Source organism: Neodiprion lecontei, chromosome 2 (genome assembly GCF_021901455.1).
Source record: "Neodiprion lecontei isolate iyNeoLeco1 chromosome 2, iyNeoLeco1.1, whole genome shotgun sequence".
Classification (NCBI taxonomy): Eukaryota; Metazoa; Arthropoda; class Insecta; order Hymenoptera; family Diprionidae; genus Neodiprion; species Neodiprion lecontei.
The window spans coordinates 8,176,235-8,195,670 of NC_060261.1; the positions used below are offsets into that span (position 1 = coordinate 8,176,235).

Genomic DNA, 19,436 nt, shown 5'->3' on the forward strand with positions numbered 1-19,436 from the left:
GGCACGGAAAAATTGATACAAAAGTGCACGACGCCTCTATCCATAGGAGCGATCCTCGATCTATCGGCCGGAAACGCCACCTGAACTCGGATTCTATAACGGGCAATTGTACGGCGTAAAGTTACAGCCATACATCCTAGAGTCACAATTGAACTGGGTCTCGCTCTGAGGCAGTCGATTCTCTGTTACGCCCACCCGATGCTCTTACATAAGTTAAGAAGTAGTTTTGCGTGTGTATGTGTTTAGTCGTATTGTATACTCGCGGTAGACTCGAGCTTTGATGGACGTGCTTCGCGTACGTGAAGAGCTAAAATTTTGTCAATATGTTTTATTACAGCTGCTCTATCCGCCGATGAGAAACCTCTTTATACCGGTATTCCTAAACTGCTGGCTGGCCAAGCATTCTCTGGAAAACATGTTCGTGAGTATTACGATATTTAACAACTAACGTGTAGAAGCTGATGTCGCGATAATAATGGATTGGATTAAAAGTGAAACGAATCGCTTTTACCTCTATCCTCTCTCTCTCTCTCTCTCTTTCTCTCTCTTTCCACATTTCAGAACGATCTTCACCGGGCAATGCAAAAGTCACAATCGGCCTTGAGCCAGCAACTGATGATCCTAAGCGCCACTCTCCTCTGCCTCGTGTTCACCAGGTGAGTAACGACGTGCGGTTTGACTTCTAGCACGCAACGGGGCGATATTCCCGATGGTCAGTTTCACCCTGAACCCGGATCGTTGCTGCATCGTCGAATGACGCAGGGAACACTCGGATTGTCGCGTGTTTGTCGTGGAACCCCCGACTGCTGGTCGGCGGTTCACGTTTGTCCGGTGCATTATTAATGCCTTTGTGTTCTACTTTGGGACCTCGGCTCACTGCAGGCGAACTGTATCCGACTGCCATTAGCCAGTCCAGTTCTCCCCTTCACTCTGACAATGAGTAACAATGCGGTCTTCGACCAAAGACCGAACACCGTGAATCGAATTTCGGACTTTCGACTTATTCAGACGTACGTACGCGCTCTGATTAGCTTTCGCTTATTTCGTATGTACACTCGGGGACAATGAATCTGAGACGGCTAATTTTTTACACTAGGGAGTTGTGTTGGCAACGCAGAGAAACCTACAGCGCCACAGTCGGCCGAGCGTGAAACTAACTCAATCTCAATAAACGTAACGTAACCCATGACCGTAGAATCTAACCTTAGAATACCACGGGAATAATGACTTGTTGGATTGACACGTCAATTCTAAGGTTATGGATTCTACGGTCATGGGTTACGTTACGTTTATTGAGATTGAGTTAGTTTCACGCTCGGCCGACTGTGGCGCTGTAGGTTTCTCTGCGTTGCCAACGTAACCGTCTAGTGTAAAAACTTAGCCGTCTCAGATTCATTGTACCCAAGTGTACCTTCGAAAGAAAAGGTTCGGGTCAAAAACGTGGTGAAATTAACAAACGAGTCTTTTTCGTAAGCGGCCACGCTCAACGAGGCCTAAATGTTAACCCTTCTAGTCACACGTTATTCATGTGCTGGGTCAACTTTGATAACAATACATTGTTTTATCGAAATAATATAAAATGCTTCGAGAGATCACCGTCGGCAGGGGAAAACGAACTCTTTTCCATACCTGCACTGAAAAACGACGATGCGAGTCGCACGGAAGCCGGTACTCACTATTTTACCGACTATTAAACCTTGGGGGTGTGATACATCGTGTATCCTCGAGTAAAAAGGGTCATGTAGGCATGTATGGACAGCCATGCGTGAAGCATCGATTGCCGGCTCTCGGAGAGCCGCACCTAACCAACTTCACGGATTTCGCGTCCGACGTTTACGGTATACCTGGTCGATTCTGCCGGCTTTCTTTTCACCCCTTCTCTCTCGTGTTTTCTATTTTTTGCAAATTAATTTTCACGTCAAAATTTACGCCCTAATATGGTTAAGTCAAGAGCACACTGAGGCCGCTCCCGCCTGCAGCCAGATTTTTTCGTCCCACCTTACAATCGAATTACTATCAATTTTTTACTCGCAATGCTTGTCGGTTCGTTGCCGCAAGCAATTTTTCGTTTTTAGCCTGTTCATTTATTCACTTTTTCATTTATTCCTCTTTGCTCTTCACAAAAATTGCGCGGTATTCGATGCGAGATGCATGTAATGAAAATTATACCCAACTTGTCAGATCGTGCCTCGGTAAACGTCTGCCTTCACATACTTTTTTTATCCTTTTAAAAATCATCGTCCTGAAATTACCGCCACATATATAATATATTCATGTATATATATATGGGAATAACAATATTAAACACGTGTATGGGACATGACGCCGTTTATCGCTTGGTTTTATTTCCCCTGTATAAAGTGGAAATTTCACCTCGTGGCAGGGAAATTTCTTGCTTTTAGTACAATCGTACACATGCATAAATTCTACCATACATACGTATACACAATATACCCAACGTGACAGGTCAGAATTATTCCTATCTGGTATGAAAAATCTTATATAAACATCTGCTACTGATATCCGACGTAAAAATATACACCATTTATCGGACAGGCAATATAAAAAAAAACTTTAACAGATAATTCTACAATCAGTTCTATAGATTTAGACCTTTATAAAAATGAGCGTTTGAAATCTTTTTTTTTTTTATTGTTCCTGTCTCTGTTCAAAATTGTCTATGGGGTAATGGAAAACCATCCGAAAATTTTTACAGGTCAGGGTTCTTTTTGAATTTTCATGCTCCCAGGGACTTAAACGCTTTCTAATTGATGTAAAAAAAGATTCCCTGAAAATTTGAGCCCTCCATATCAACTCTAAAACAGTCCACTTTGTGATCGAAGTATCTTATGGAAATAACATGGAGAAGTTTTGTTTTCATCTTTGAAATTTTACAAGTCGTTGACAAATATACCGACAATAATGATGAACAGATATTATTGTTGAGAATGGAACGCTCTACAAAAAAGCCCTGATGCACAAAGTTCGTAAATGAAAGCGTTCATTTGTTAATTGACGTTAAAAATTTAATTTATGTGTATAAAATCATCATTCCTTCAAGTATAGCTGCGAAACAAACAACTGTGTCATAAAATGTACTGAATTCAAAAAGTTTCTCCCACGTTGTTTCCGTTAATAAGATACTTCGATCACAAAATGAACCATCTTACAGGTAATACAGAGAGCTCGAGTTTTCAGGGAATCTTTGTTTATTTATTTATTTTTGTTTTTAACAATTTGAAAGCGCTTAAGCCCTTGGGAGCATAAAAATTCAAAAACAATCCTATCAAGGACCGCCCTGCCACATATAGGCATAAGGGTAAATCTTTAACTTGGGCGTGCGACTGTCCCGGCGAATTGAATACGACCGCGGTAAAAGCTCGACCGTTTGGCATTCGGCGCGAGTTTCTACCTTCCGACATCGCCGCACCCTTGGTCGAGGGTTTCGCAGCCCCGCATCCCCGGCCTCCTCCCCGTAACGGTGCTTTGCAAGCGCAGCTTGTTCATTAGCGGGACGCTTTATTTTAACCTAGTTATATCGGGCTATTCTATCAAGACTGCTCGTTCCTCGGAGAGAGGACCCGAAGCTCTGCCTCCGGTATACCCTTACACTCATCAGGCCGCGATTCACGTAGCGCCCTGTCTTCCCTTTGTGTGGGTATACACGTGCATCCAGGTCTAAGCTTTAAACTTTCCAGCGTCTCGAGTCTCCGCTTGGAGATAATAAAATCTTACTGGACTTATTAAATACAGAGGTGTTATACTTTCGAGCTTAGATCCTTCTTCGTTCATTTCCGAGAAAGTTACCCGTCTACGCGTACGCATGTTTTACTCAAATTGTAACTTTTTGGGGCTGCTGATTGCGAATCTGAAATCGGACTTAAAAAATTCAAGATGGCGGATCCAATACGGTGGTCGAAAATTTCAAATTCGATCGAATCCGGAGAAAAAACCCCTCCGTAGAGTTTTTTTTCGACCGGATCTGACCGAATTTGAAAATTTTTAAATAAAATAAAATACCGAAACAAAAAAAGCATTATCATTTTACGGGGAAATTAAAAGTAACATTTCGCAGGTCTGTGTAATCAACGCTTCCACTTTTTGATTTTTTGACGAACTCTGTCGCAACATTACTCAATTAACTGCAGAGTTTCACGTATTAAAGCAATCGTCTCTAAATCACCGTTCCACCGTTTACAGCTTCGTCGTCAACTGCGTCTTGGCCTCGTGACGACTTCAGGCGCGATTATGTTTGACGCCTGAATTCAAGATAGGCCGGGCTGATCGTTACGGCTGTCATTCGCACAACAGAAACGCTTCGGATAAGATAAACGTGCGGCTTTTTTCCCCCTCCGAGAGATTTCGCCGTCGGTAATGAGTACAGATCAATGAAAAATAATCGCGTGTAAATTAGCGCGCACTAAACGCCGGCGATCCATCATGACTGGTGATGTATAGCCGTTAACCTTTTAATTGGGAACATTCGCGTGACTCCGACGGTAGATTCGTGCCCAGAAATAATGAAGGGAAACCGAAAAGGCGCTTGATCCCTTTATCGCGAGTCGCAGGGATCAGAGTCCTTGTAACTTACACATTTTCCAATTTTAGTAAATTTCGTACCTTACGATCAATCAAAAGTTAAAATAAAACCGGTATAATCGTTATTAAACAATTCATTTCCTGCTCACTGTTGTACAAACGTCATTCTTATGTTCTACTCAGAACTGCGAACATCTTTTGATCGTGGGTAAAAAAATTTTAAATAGTTAAGAAACGTATTGCACAAAGAAACTATTGTACAGTTATGAATTTCTCTCGTTGTTTTTCGACCTCGAAAATCGACAAGCGAATTGCTACGGGTATAATAACAATTCTATACAACGCATAATTGTAAGCCGGATTTGGGTGGAGTTCGAAGTGATTAGGATCAGTTCGCGTTTATAATTAGCGAGAAATGTTTCTCGGCAAACCCGAACGCTCTCAATTATTATCAACTTTAGGGTCCGCTTTCGCCCATTGTATAAATTGGTGAACGAATCTACCGCGGGTTCGTCAGTAATGCGAATACCTATCGTATTTTTCGACTGCCATCAGTGACAAGTGATCGATATTTTCTGGCGAATGAATTTCAACGAAAATCCCGTTGATCGCGGTCTTATGTAAACAAGCTGTTCCAATATTGATAGTTGAATCCGTGAATGCGTGCAGTTACCCCTTTTTAGACTATCTGGTAGTTCGGGATTCATGAAATTAACAGGCACGATATTTACCGTCGTTATATTATTCATAGAAAGAAAATACGCAATTCTGTTCGCTTGATTCAAAGATTACTTAATTTTTTGATAAACCTTTTAGATTCGTAAAATGATTTCGTTTTTTTTTTTTGTCCTAAGCGACGAATTTTTTTGCCCTGGTGAATTTTACCCTTACACTGTTCACACCGGGATCCAAGATAAATAACGAAATGTCGTGAAAATCGTTAATTCATTCTTTTTCCAAAATTTTAACTACCTTTTTTTCATCGCGCAGTATCTTCATATATTTCTTTTTTTTCATTAAATATTCGTGTCTTGATAGTTGCTCAGTCAATATTCATCTCAAAATATTGAAAATTCAGTGAATTGTGATTTTTTTTTAGTAAAACGATCCATTTCTCGGTATTTTAGTGGTTGTTTCACGATTTTATTTATACATATATTTTTCTTTAATATTCAAAATTTTATTTCGCGGCAAACAACTAATTTCCCTTGAAATATAACAATCAAAGAGTGTGCGAGAATTTTTTCAATTCAATTTTTTGTATCGAACAAATGAGAATTTATTTGCTAATACACAAAGATTGATTTCTTCAATGTAATTACCATAAAATAATGGGCATTATAAACAGGTGAAACCTGGTTGTTCTATATTTACCGGAATTGCAATAATTATGTTCTTGACTTGTCTGAAGTTGACGACCCCGCCCCATGTAGGCCAAATATAAATATTTAAACGCGCCCCAGTTTATTATCCGTATATAATACTCAGCTACTTCTCGTATATACGCGTATAAATAATAAACGAGCGGTTATATATAAAATGTTATACGTGTATATATATTAGTGTGTGTCGGTGTATATTGATCCGGTAATGTATAATTATCAAACTGATACGCGATAACAAAGTGAACGGTACTTCGAATTGTTGGAAAAAAAATTCACCCCTGTAAAATTAGACGCGTATTTTTCCTCTGACTGACGGTAAAAAAAATTTTGAATTCGTAGTTATACTCTATCCTCCTTAACTGTTTCCATTTTTTATTATAACCGTTGTTATTCTTCTTGATTATCGTCATTCTTATTGCAGGTATTTAAGGGGTAACAATAAATTGATGCGAAGTTCTCGGTTAGCTGAAAAATGTATTTTATTTAACTAAACAAACAGATCCAATATCGCGAAAAACAGAAAATTCCGTATCGACAACTGTAATCTCACTAAACAACTAGTTGTGCAAAATTTTCTTGTAATTCTATAAATATTCAGACTGTTATTGTAACGATACCCATTTTGCTAAAATTTTCCATCAACTATAACATATGAAATTTTTCTCAGTGCACCGTATTTCCTTTACCGTTTTCGGTCTCTCGTGTTTCAGATACATTCGCTCATCCTCTCAACTCGGTTAAAAAACGATCATTATTCTAACGTTTCAATTATCCTTTACGTTGCGAATCCGGAAATAAATTGACACCTCATCAAGGCGAAGTTCTCAGCTACTTTTTCAACCGCTGAACGCGAAAAAATACAGGCTTAAGTAAAAAATTGACGATGATATAAGGTGATGAGAAAAAACGGTAGGGTGGTACAAGGTTTGAAGGTAACCTGGAAACTCGTTTCAAAAATCTGTGGCACGGTGCAAACGCCTTTCGCCCATAAAATTCCCACTGCTTGGATACTACCCATGTATCTATAAATATATGTCCATGCTACACAAATGTTACCTATCTATATATATATATGTATGTATGTATGTACAATATGCACTCGTGCGATTTTACCTCGACGTGATTTTCTTGGATGGCGGCGGTGTAATTTAGAGATTTTCATGCCAGCCGTTGAAAATCCGCGATACAGAAAGAGGACGAGAACGGAAAATAAACGTTAACCACGTAGTGGTAGAAACGGAACGGAAAATTTGCATAAACCCCTAGCAGTCACGAAATTGTGTCACCTTTTCCGAATATACAAGAAAGAAGGAACGGTGACGTTTATTGCAATGATTTTTTTGCTTCTTGTTTTCTTTTTCACCATTTTTTCTTTCTCTACGCTACCGTAACAGCCACGTAAAACTATCTGTGGTTTATTCTTCTTTTTTAGAAAGGGTTCTAACTGATACCGGTGAATGAAATGTTTTGTTAAATCCGGAATGTAACAAATCGGATCAAAAAATGTCGTATGTTTCATCAGCTATGACATAAAAGGTATGATGAGTTTTGTAATTTGAGTATGTAAAGAAAAAAGAACAATTTTATCAAACTTTACTGTTAATATACTTGAAATTTTATCACAATCGAAAATTTGTTGATTTTAAAATCTACAATTCTTGCTCCAAGCTTCTTTTGTCCCTCTGCAGTCAATTATTAACAACAATTATCATTAATCCTGAGCTCCGTTTTGCTGCCGAGAAAATATGAAGATTATTACTGTTCATCAGGGGATGAAAATTGTTGAAATTATCTTGAAACAATTCAATCTCCACCTCCGTTCGTCACCGCGTGATTCTTCTCGAGTCTTGTAAGTACATTAATATTTAAGCGTCCTCTGTGCAGCCAAGAATCGACCCTTTCGGAGTCGCAAGTATTAGGAATTAAGGGTGTCGAATAGTTTTGGGGCAAAGGGTCGACTCGTGGATTTATAATCGTGATTTATAATCCAAGCCGCGGATGAAATTTCAACCGTGAAAATACCGCCCTCTGTTTCTTGTCGTATCGAATTATCCGCATAGCTGTATTGCATAATACACAACGGAACTTTTGCACGTAAATAATTTCACAGTAAATAAAAAAATAAAAAGCATGTGTAAACACGTGAAGCTGTAATTAATTTCAACCATGAGAAGGGAGAAAAGTCCATGCATCGTAATTTTTTGTTTTCATTCTCAAAAGCTTCGCGCAGACGAGTTTAAAACTAACTTCTCAATGTTATGTCGGGTAAATAAAATGTGCGTAAAAAGCTGCAGCCGTATTAAATCGTTACAATACCGTACCGTGGTAAAATCAGAAGCTGATTGTGAGCAAACATTAATTCGTCGAATAGATGCGTAATCGAAAAATGAAATACGAAAAGTGATCGAGGCGCGTACGGGTGAAAAAATAAATCAGCTTGTGAAAAGATTAGTAAAAGATTCTCGATGAAAATATGATATGCAAATTGTTATACTTCTCTCTACTGTTGTCCTTTTCTTTTTTTTTTTCATGTTCATCACCCAGCGTGCATAATACATTTAATAAAATTTATAAATACCTCCGGTCATTGTACGTTAAAAAAATATACCCAACTCTCAAATACGACTCGGATTTGTACGCGTTTCAACCCCTAAGTTGTTTTGATCGCGGGGCGTCTAGCAGCCGAAATTTGACCGCATAAATTAACATTCGGATATCCGTTTCCTGCGATGCTAAACAGCCTTATCGTTTCGCCTTGAAACTATCATTACGTAGAACGTATATATACAGATATACATATATATATTTACCGAGTTTTGTGTACCGTGCAGATTACGTGTGACGTATGAAAGAAAAAGAAAATAAGGAAGGACAGTCGTCTGAGCGATGGGATATGTTTTTGAGTATATAAAATGATGTACGTCGAGTCTCGAGACACAGCCAACGGCGCTTTTGAGCCGTTCCTTTCAAGTCGGCTAGCCGAAAAGGCTTGTTCATTTCGCGTCAGGCTCGCGGTTTTCTGAGACGCTTTAATGGACCGTCGCGCCCCGAACCATCATCCCCTTCCCACCTTTCTTTCCCCCCGAATCGCGACAGATGCTCACAACAGGCGTAGGAACGTAGAAAGCAAACGTAGTGTGTCGTCAAGGCATAACGCGCGAAACGATATAACCTGGTGAAAAAAAGCTCGCGCGAATAAATTTAACGCTAAATTGAGGTCATCGCAAGAGGAAATTCCTTAACGCGTTAAGGAGTCGATGCTTTTTGGTAATTTTATTAGGAGACAGTAGTGCCCTGCGTTTTTATCGAATTATTTTATTCTTAAGCTACGAAGATCTCTTCGAAAATAATAGTACATTATGTAACAAGGGAATAATCGAATTTTATTCCTCTGTTACGTGTAAGACTTTATTCCCGACTCAACTCGGGCCACGTTATTGACTTGAACGTGTTTTCCTTTTATGTGTAAGTGTGATCTATCAGTCTGAAAGTATAATAACATTGAAAATTTATAATGATACGGAGAGATGTAGTTCAAAATGAAAAAGAAAGAACGTAAACCAGAAAAACTGAGAAAGGAATTCGTGAGGGAGAAAAGTGCTAGGGAATAATATGCCACTTTCGTCCCGCTTTTCAGGTATAAAAAAAAAAGTGAACATTACGATTGAGTCGGGAATAAACAAAAAATAGATACTCGTACTTGCCGGATTGTAAACAAAAGCTTGGATATCGATTCTTCGTTTCGAGTCCCTTGAAGATGGTCGAAAATCTATTCATTCGTGCCTTCTTCTTTTGGTGAAATAAAATCACAGCAAAGCGGGGAGGGCGGAAGGCACAGAGTGAGAACAAGACGATAAGGAGAATCTGGAGAAAGCTCCTCAACCTTGAGGTATGCTGCACATAATATGATCACCGAGGTGTGGAGTTGAAAAGCTCATTGCTCGTGTTCCTCGCCTCAATTCTCGCTGCGGATTCTGAAGAACAATCGGGCGTTGGGTTCATTCGGAGCTTTTCGAGTGCGGTTGATGCGTGAAATTTCACTCCCCCGAGACTCGACCCTCGATTTCGTCCCGCGCAGTGGTCCGAGCTCCTGGTTTTTCCTCGTGCCTTTTATTTCGAACTTCAATATTATTATGTTATCTACAAAGCTGGAGAATAAAAGGGCTTTGTGCCCTGTGCCGCGATATTTAAAAAGAGGGGCGAGAAACGGAACGAAAACAAGCGGCTTTGGACTGGCCACGAGCCAGCCCTCGTACTTACCGTTTTTCTCCCACTGCAGGTTTAAAGTTCATAGAAAAAAAATAAGAAGAATATCCATTCTAATTTCGAACTACAAATTCAGATTTGTGATTAACGATTTAACGCCCTCAGGTACCATATTACGTGAAAATATGACGATTTTTTTTATTTTGCATCACTGTAATGGATCCGCAATTACAAATTTTGGAGGTCTGAACTTGGATTCGTAGTTACCGACCCAAAAAACCTCACCGTACCAATTTTTATTCAAATCCATTCATCCATTCTCAAGATATCATCATGGTTATTTGATTTCTTTGGAATCTTGTTACTTGAATAATTGAAAAAGTACCGAACGGATCAAAGCCAAAATCTAAACAGTTCCAAGTTTTGAAAAACCGCGTCGATTGAGACGAAAATCATTGAAATTCGCTGACTCGTTTCTCGAGATATCGTCGGACAAAAATTTTTATCACATACGTACATACACACAGACGTCCATCTGGTAATCACTGGAGATGATTCTCTAAACTTCAAAATATGGAGATCTAATGAAAACTCAACTTTTGATTTTCGGGATGATTACAATAACTTCCATTTTTCTCTGAAAATAGAGAAACCGAAAGAAAAAAAGGAAAAACAGTACCAAACCGTTAAAGAAAACCGATTCTTTTCCTGATTTCAGCGTTTGCGGAATCCAGCACTTCCAACGCGCAGGGCACAGACACCTCAACCTCTTTCAGAGTACCTACTACGTCGTCGTGACATTTTCAACTGTCGGCTACGGCGATTTCGTACCCGACATCTGGCCCTCTCAACTCTACATGGTCATCATGATCTGCGTCGCCCTTATCGTACTTCCGACTCAGGTAACTCGATTCTTCATTGAATTTTTTTTAAAACAAAACAATTTCAAATCCTTTGGAACGATCGGAGCTTTTTGCGAGAATCGTGGAAATAGCCGGGTACAGGCTGGACGGGGATTTAAAAACGGCAATCCTTACGTCTGCATTCATATTTTTTTACCTCGCTTTTTACCAATCGACGAACGATCTTGCCCCACCGAATTTTTATCGACCAAGTTTTTATGAACCGCCCCGTTTCGAACACGAATATTGAGAGATCCTTCGATCCTGAATATAAAACGTCGGTGCGCCCAAAGCAGGACAGACGAATGACTCCAGTGCCTACATTTTACACCGATTAAAGTGTTATTTGTTACAGTTTTAATTCAGAGAATTTCAATCAGCATTGGTATTATCGTAATGTTGTTGGAATTGCGAGAAATTTTTGTTACAAGTAATTATTTAGCGTAAGTCAATAATACATTTTCTGGTTAGTGCGACATTGAATTTGTTTCTTCGATTTACTGTATTTTATCACTTAAATCAGGCTTTAACGTCAATTTATTGCCGTGTCAATATCAAATTATCGCAGAAGTTACAAGAAAATATATTACGAGTGACCATAACGCGATTGAAAGGCCGTAGAGATAATCTTTTTCGGTACAAATTCCGATTCATTAAATCCCTAGATAGTGTACAGGCGAGGGGAATTATTCCCCTATTCGGGTCAACGGAGTGAAACTTTGATGATCATCGCTATCGGCACGCGTAAACGGCAAATAGCAATATCCGTCGAAATTTTCGTCAACCGCGAGGTGCAACCCCGCACAAAATCCCCCTAAATTATATACACGTAACAAAGGTATGCGTGCACAGTGAAAAGTTATCCTATACGAAAATATAGACGGGATCAGAGGGCTGACCAAACCGTCTATTTTAAACAATGAAATATTCTCTTTTCAACCGTTTGTCGTGAATCTCAAACGATCCACTCAATAATTTAACTTAATTTTTATTATTAAATTCTGTCGATGAATAAAATGATTCAACAAAAGCAAATTTAACGTTACGTTTCTCTGATGATCTAATGACATTTTAACAGACGTATCGTAGATTATGAAAAATAATAGCGCTTTTGGCTGACATTAATGGATTTCAGTATTGTGTAAACTGCAATATTGTACCTGAAACTTTTCAATCAGCAATTTGATCAACGGTTTGCGAAAATTCTGCACTTAATATACATTCGGTAGAGTTCAACACTGTACGCGTGTTTTCTATCAAAGAATTGACGCAGAACCTGTGAAATGTGTACATGGAGTATAAACATTGGGAACGCGTTAATTTCAATGACATTGAAGATAAAAACGTCCTAACTGTAGCTGAACTTTCGTTATGTCTGACGTGGCTAACGACCTTTCCATAAAAATACCTATAACCATGGGGACAAAATCGATTTTACACCTGGGAAGATTCCCTCGGCAGATAGACTAACACACCATCGCATTACTGTCATTCCATCCTTCATTCTCGATGCCATTGTTCCATCATCGTTATATCAGCATAATGATTATTTTTATTATTTTTAACCATAACCAATACTTTTGCGTTTATCAATCAATCACCTTTGCCTGTTCAGGAAATTTTTCGGAGAATATAAAGCAAATTTCAGGCGCTTGCATCTCCGGCTTTCATCAAAGGCGGTGGTCTAATTTTGACTACGTAATTGAAGGCTATATTATTATTATTCCGCTCCAGAGACAACGAGGCTTACCCCTGATTCCGATTGTTCTATTCTTAGTTTTTCCATCCTATTTTCAACCGAGCTCTGCGATTGTTTGACAGTGAAATACATTGAATGTATGTGTAATACGAGAGGAGAACGTGTGATATTCAAGGCTTGGTTAATCCACGTTTGGTAAAAAATGAATAAATATGGATAGGTATTTTTCGAAATATCCAATGTATACTCCGAATGGACGATTTGAAATAATTGAATGTTAAATATCTTCTTTATTTGATGCAAAAAAAAAGCAAAAAAAGAAAACTCGCAGTGATACGGGATTATTCAAACAGATTGAAGTATTGTGTAATTTGGATAATTCGAGTGGCCTCAATTCATTGCCAAATTTACTCGATCAATTTAATTTCTATATCTTCTCGCCTTGCTCGATTCCTGACAAACAATGCTGGTTGCTTAAATATTTCCACGCTAATGCCGTAGAATAAATCTAGGCGGCCGTTATTAACTCTTGACCTGTCGATAGTTCGAGCAACTGGCCTTCACGTGGATGGAGAGACAAAAACTCGGGGGTTCCTATTCATCGCATAGAGCTCAAAGCGAAAAGCATGTGGTCGTATGCAGCACGACATTGCAGGCCGATACGATAATGGATTTTTTGAACGAATTTTACGCTCATCCGCTGCTACAGGTGAGTTTTATAAGGATTCACAACATGAGCCTATCACCGGGCGAAATCGTCGTCAGTGTGACAGTAATTGTCTGAAGTAACAGAATCTTTCCAACGGATTCTCATCCGCTTGATTTAAACAAACCATTGGCACCTCCAGGACTACTACGTCGTTCTTCTCTCCCCTATGGAGCTCGATACCACGATGAGGATGATCCTACAAGTCCCGATTTGGGCACAGAGGGTAATTTACATCCAAGGCTCGTGTCTGAAGGACGGAGACCTTGCCAGGGCTCGAATGAACGAGGCTGAAGCATGCTTCGTTCTGGCGGCTCGAAACTACGCCGACAAAACTGCTGCTGACGAGCACACGATACTCAGGTAAACGATACAAGGAATTTCCAAAAATAGTGTTGTAAATAACCTTCCCAACACCGGAAATATGTGCCGGAAAGATATTCTGAATATTAGTAGGGATACGAGCCCTGTTCTAGATACAGATTCCCTTACCGACATTTACCACCACTTAGCCAAGACGCAAACCTTTTTCTAGAATGTTCGACGACGAGGGATATCCCCACTCTGATCAACTTAAACTCTAAAAAACGGTTCGTGTCTTGCCTAAATGGCGGTAAGTGTCAGTATGGGAATCTGTATCCAAAACTGGCCTGGTATACCTACTAATAAAATTGTTGGAACAAGCTGCGTTCATTACCCGGGATTTTTGTTGGTCCATATCTTTGGATAAGACTGACACGCTCATTGCGATGCGTCAAGTCTTCATTTGGCCATTTCAATTTCACAGGTCATGGGCGGTGAAAGACTTCGCACCGGCGGTTCCGCAATACGTCCAAATTTTTCGTCCGGAGAACAAACTCCATGTAAAATTCGCGGAACACGTCGTGTGCGAGGATGAATTCAAATACGCTCTACTAGCCAACAATTGTACGTGTCCCGGGGCCTCGACACTCGTCACGTTGCTGCTTCATACTTCCAGGGGACAGTGAGTATGATGCGAACGAGCATGGAAATGCGGAGGAAAAATTATGACTGGTTTTAATTCGTCACATTGTCGCGTAGTTCGGTTGATGATTGAAAAATTTTTGTACGGCTACACTCGGACTTGTTTCAGAGAAGGCCAACAATCGCAAGAAGAATGGCACAGGCTATACGGAAAGTGTTCCGGTAACGAAATATATCACATTATTCTCGGGGACAGCAGATTTTTCGGCGAATACGAGGGTAAATCGTTCACCTACGCGTCCTTTCATAGTCATAGAAAATACGGGGTTGCATTGGTCGCTGTTCGCCCTGCCGAACTGCCGGAGTTCTACGAGGACACGATTTTGCTTAATCCAGGTGATACTCCAATCCCATGAAACGAAATCGTACAATTTGTGTAGAAATTTTCAAAATCCATGGTTATCGACGATCGGAAAATTACCGAGCATTTCATACGAGCAAGTGCGATGTGTATTGACGTCTGCAACATTCGTCGTAACAGGCCCACGCCACATAATGAAGAAGACAGACACCTGCTACTACATGAGTATAACGAAAGAAGAAAACTCTGCCTTCGTTGTGGCGAATCATCAGAGCGGACTGATATCGGAGCCAAACCAAGTCGTTGTTGAGACGAAGTCGGACACTCCAGCACCTGCCGGAAATGTCGGAAGTGGCGGCGCGACGAGGGGCGGGGACGCGATAACAACTGCATCTTCACAAGGAGGGAATGGTACTGCAATGAACGTCGGTCCAGAGGATCACACTCACCGCCATCACAACAGTTCTAACACGCTGAGTGAAGTACCCAAGGCCTGCACTGGAAACCAGGTGGAGGGCAAAGGCCAAGCTCCAAGCCTGGCCTCAATGCCTCCCCAGGTTATCTTGCAGGTCCCCCTTAGCACGCCTACACTTCACCAACACCTCAACCTACTCGCATCCGATGTCCACCGTGAGTGTTGCATGCGCCTCTGCTTTCGTTTCACTTATCGCTATACGAACCACCCACATTCTGCCCTAGATTTTCTCATCGGCATGAACTCCGTTCGTAGGTTCGAGGTGGCGATCTGCCAGGTGAAAGAATCGACCAAAATCTAACTACTGTGGAATCGTTTTTGTTATCTACTCGGAAATTAAATTTCAGATATTAGTCGAGTGACAATCATTGACCAAACCGATTTTTTTATCACAGTGTACACACGGTGTGAAAAGTCGTGGATATACTGTTTCGGTACATCGATCGTCAAGAGTCGTCAATTGTCCTTTGTTCGTGAAAAATCCTGACTTTCCAGTATCGAGAACGTTTTAGTAACACTTTAGATGTAGAAATCGAATTGGGGGACATGTTGACATAGAAGAATTATAGGTAAAAGGTATAGATCGATTAATTGTCCAATGAACCTTAGTCGTTTTATTCAAACAACAAGCAAAAACATACGATACATCCTTAAAATCTTCTCGTTATTCCATAGATAAGTACACTCTTCAGGTCGGTCGATTAGTTCAGCTTATCACGGCGGTCAAGTACCAATGGACAATAAGTGACAAAAGGATATTTTGATATTATTCTCTAAAGCGGAATAATTATTTTGCAGATTTAATCTGCGCTTCATAATTGAAATTGGTACTCCATTGACAGCTGGTGCGTTCCCGTCTAATTCATACATCATTCAAAGAGGATCATCTACATGTGTATGTGTATCTACAAGGACATTGGAATGTATCTGTTCGTAGCTTTAAGGTCCACATACTTTTCATTCGTATGTGTAACTAATTTGAATGTTGATGTTGTACAGGATATTATTGGCAACTCTCTATATAGTAATACGAACCTTATATGTACGTGTAGTATAAAAAAAAAAACAAAAAAAAAAGAATGGAAGAAATTCGTATCAATCACAAATGAATACATATATCGCCCGAAAACTATGCATATTTAGATGTTGCTTTACATGTTTGCTGAGCCCTGGAATGTATTAAAAAATATACAACAAACTCGCATCCACTACTATCAACATCCTACATAATATGCTATACATATCATTACAAAGATCTCACGCCATAAAATGAATGTAACGAAATAATCGTACTTTTTTACAATTATAGATTTATCGTTTTCCCAAACGATTCTTGCACGTGCACCCTTGTGCATCATTAATGCATAAAATGCAATCTATTGCGGTCGATATTTGCAAATTTCAACAATTTTTTTCTTCCCCATATCGACTATTCAGATCCACTCTGAAGCAATAAACCACTCATTGTTTTTAACAAGATTGTATCTAACAAAGAACTCTTTTTTTCATCTCAACGTTAACATGGGTACCTATGCATATTCATACCGTAATATCAATAATGATACAAACGCAGACACTCACGTAACACACTCATCATTTATAACATTTTATGGCGAAGATTTTGGTTAATTAAATCTTGGCAAACTTGATATTAACGAATGCTCTTGATTGTACTCTAGCTATGTACCTCGATCCTGGAGGCATGGGGGACTCGCGACAGTGTCTGAAAGAAGGTGGATCGACCCCGCAAACGCCGATAACTGGAAATCATTTGGATGTACCAAGATCCGTCGACCCTAATCCTAATCTGCTCAGTCCGGAAATACTAACGCAGAGAAGAGGTCGGTACTGAGATTTCATTAGAACGTTTCTAATTGTCAGGGTACATATAATGACGTTTTGATACGACACCTCAGGGAGCCGACGACCCAGCATATTGCCTGTACCGGATATGCTGACAAGTTCAACGTTGCATCTTCCCGGACAAGAATCATTGGATCACGAAGGTGACGAATCCGAAGATGAGATGGACGACGATGTTCCATGGAGATCGCCTAGTGAAAAAATTGCGTAAGTAATTTTTCTCAGGTACCATCTGCTCTGAATTGTATCATTTTATTCGATAATGTGGCATCAAATTCTTCGTTTTTATGTTGTTGAAAAGTTGAGTTTCATAAATATTACTGCACATAGAATCGACTAGTCTTCAGGATTGAGAAATGCACTTGTCCAAATGTTATCTAGAATATAAGGTGACTATTTTAAGTTATCATACAACAACCTGCAAAAGTTTAATACTCGAACTTGGAAAACGGTGATACGGATCGTTAGCTTTGCTAGTCAATCTTTTTATTACCACGAGTCTTCTCTACTTGCAAATTCTATCTCTGGCTTAAAACAGGCTAAACCATCCACCGTCTTTCGTAGACAATTACCGCAAGCGTTTCGACTCTTTTTCGTTACGATTGTATACTTATTGTACCATTTTCAGTATCTCTTGTTAAAGACTGTAACTGATTCTTTGACTTTTCGAAATATTTCACGTCCTGCACATGCATACATGCACTCTGTCGTGCACGCAAGCATGAATGAACGCCTAATTGTGATATCTTCTATTATCTGTACAATAAACAATCATAGAAATTTCGTGAAACACCAAGCCGTGACATTGTCGTAGTTCAATCAAGAATGACGGTAATTGTTTCAATTTAAGAACAGAATAAAGATCTTTTCTTTACCATAAATATTCCTCTTTTGTCTAGGACTACGAATTAACGCCGCGAATCACTTTTAGTAACGTAGTTATACATGGACGTTCGAGTTCACAAAGTCTAGTTAAGAATTTTAAAACACGCAATATCTTCTAGAAGTGTATACGTATCAACTCGACACCGTATCTTATAATTCTTGTCACATCCATTTCCATCATGACCCACACACCCTTCGCACCCCGATTAATCCTTCCGATATCTTGATGTCTATCGATGTGCTGTTGCATTGCTGTTTGATGCTGTCCTGCCTGACACCTTATAACCCTGTGGATGTTTTGATGTCTTCCCTGCATCACCTTTGTGTGCGACTTGTCGCACTTTATCTACATTGCATTACCACAATTCGGCAACCACAGCCTCAGAGGGTAAGTTCTGAACTTCATAATTATTAAAAAATTTTGGTAATCGTACAAGATTCACTATTGCTGTATTATTGAATATACACTTTGATTCAAACGAGCATTAATAACTTTAGAATGAAACTTGATTATCGAACTGATCTAAAGTGCAGGTATTACTAAACGTGTTACACTCGCGTTAACTCACAGTTTACTCTGCGATATGTTGGTCTCGATTCAATGACACAATTATTATTACACCATTTCTTTGATATTGCACGCACGCTGTATTTGAGATTATCTGTACACAACTATTTCGCATCGACATGTAAGAGCCAGTAAACACCACGTGTCTGAGCGTTGAATTTATGAGGTATATTTGCAATCTGTTTCAAAACTCCTAATCGAATCTTACTCAAAATAATGTTACAGGATAGTGAAGGGCTTTCCACCAGTGTCACCGTTTATAGGAGTCTCTCCGACCCTGTGCTACCTTCTCAAAGAGAAAAAGCCACTCTGTTGTTTACAACTTGCACAGGTATGATTAAATTACTTACTACTGAAATGTTTTACCCGAACTGAACCTCGTGTATATTGATATAAAGAATTGACTGAAGGTGTGAAATTAATTTCAGGTCTGTGAACATTGTTCATATCGAAACGCGAAAGAATATAACTGGCAGAATAAAACAATTATATTAGCGGCAGATTATGCCAGCAATGGAATATACAATTTCATAATTCCGTTAAGGGCCCATTTTAGGTAAACAGCGATGTATTTGTTGCAACCATCCGTTTATTATTGATCGCAGAAATTCTGCAGTAATCGTATCGCGTCCTCTTTCAGATCGAAAACATCGTTGAACCCAATAATTCTGCTTTTGGAAAGGCGGCCGGAAATCGCATTCCTCGATGCGGTATCATATTTTCCACTGATCTACTGGATGTTGGGATCCATCGACTGTTTGGACGATCTGTTGCGAGCGGGTATCACGCTGGCCGAAAATGTTGTAGTTGTAAATAAAGAGCTGAGCAATTCAGCCGAAGAAGATACCCTGGCTGACTGTAACACCATCGTCGCAGTGCAGACAATGTTCAAGTAAAGATAG

At 39.6% G+C, this 19,436-nt stretch overlaps 1 protein-coding gene across 13 annotated transcripts in view; it reads left to right on the forward strand.

The window, feature by feature from the left end:
• LOC107219769 (potassium channel subfamily T member 2) overlaps window positions 1-19,436 on the forward strand; it is a 170,721-nt gene that overhangs the window by 141,409 nt on the left and 9,876 nt on the right. For 10 of the 13 annotated variants that reach the window (XM_046732163.1, XM_046732152.1, XM_046732156.1 and 7 more), the window contains 14 exons: window positions 338-421; window positions 562-656; window positions 10,849-11,032; window positions 13,276-13,440; window positions 13,580-13,800; window positions 14,225-14,422; window positions 14,552-14,778; window positions 14,924-15,373; window positions 16,898-17,059; window positions 17,135-17,288; window positions 18,346-18,354; window positions 18,760-18,865; window positions 18,963-19,090; window positions 19,175-19,426. In XM_046732163.1, coding sequence (XP_046588119.1) covers window positions 338-421; window positions 562-656; window positions 10,849-11,032; window positions 13,276-13,440; window positions 13,580-13,800; window positions 14,225-14,422; window positions 14,552-14,778; window positions 14,924-15,373; window positions 16,898-17,059; window positions 17,135-17,288; window positions 18,346-18,354; window positions 18,760-18,865; window positions 18,963-19,090; window positions 19,175-19,426 — 2,435 coding nt within the window. The remainder of the gene's footprint in view (window positions 1-337; window positions 422-561; window positions 657-10,848; window positions 11,033-13,275; window positions 13,441-13,579; window positions 13,801-14,224; window positions 14,423-14,551; window positions 14,779-14,923; window positions 15,374-16,897; window positions 17,060-17,134; window positions 17,289-18,345; window positions 18,355-18,759; window positions 18,866-18,962; window positions 19,091-19,174; window positions 19,427-19,436) is intronic. The other 3 variants (XM_046732153.1, XM_046732157.1, XM_046732161.1) reach the window with 2 other exon arrangements.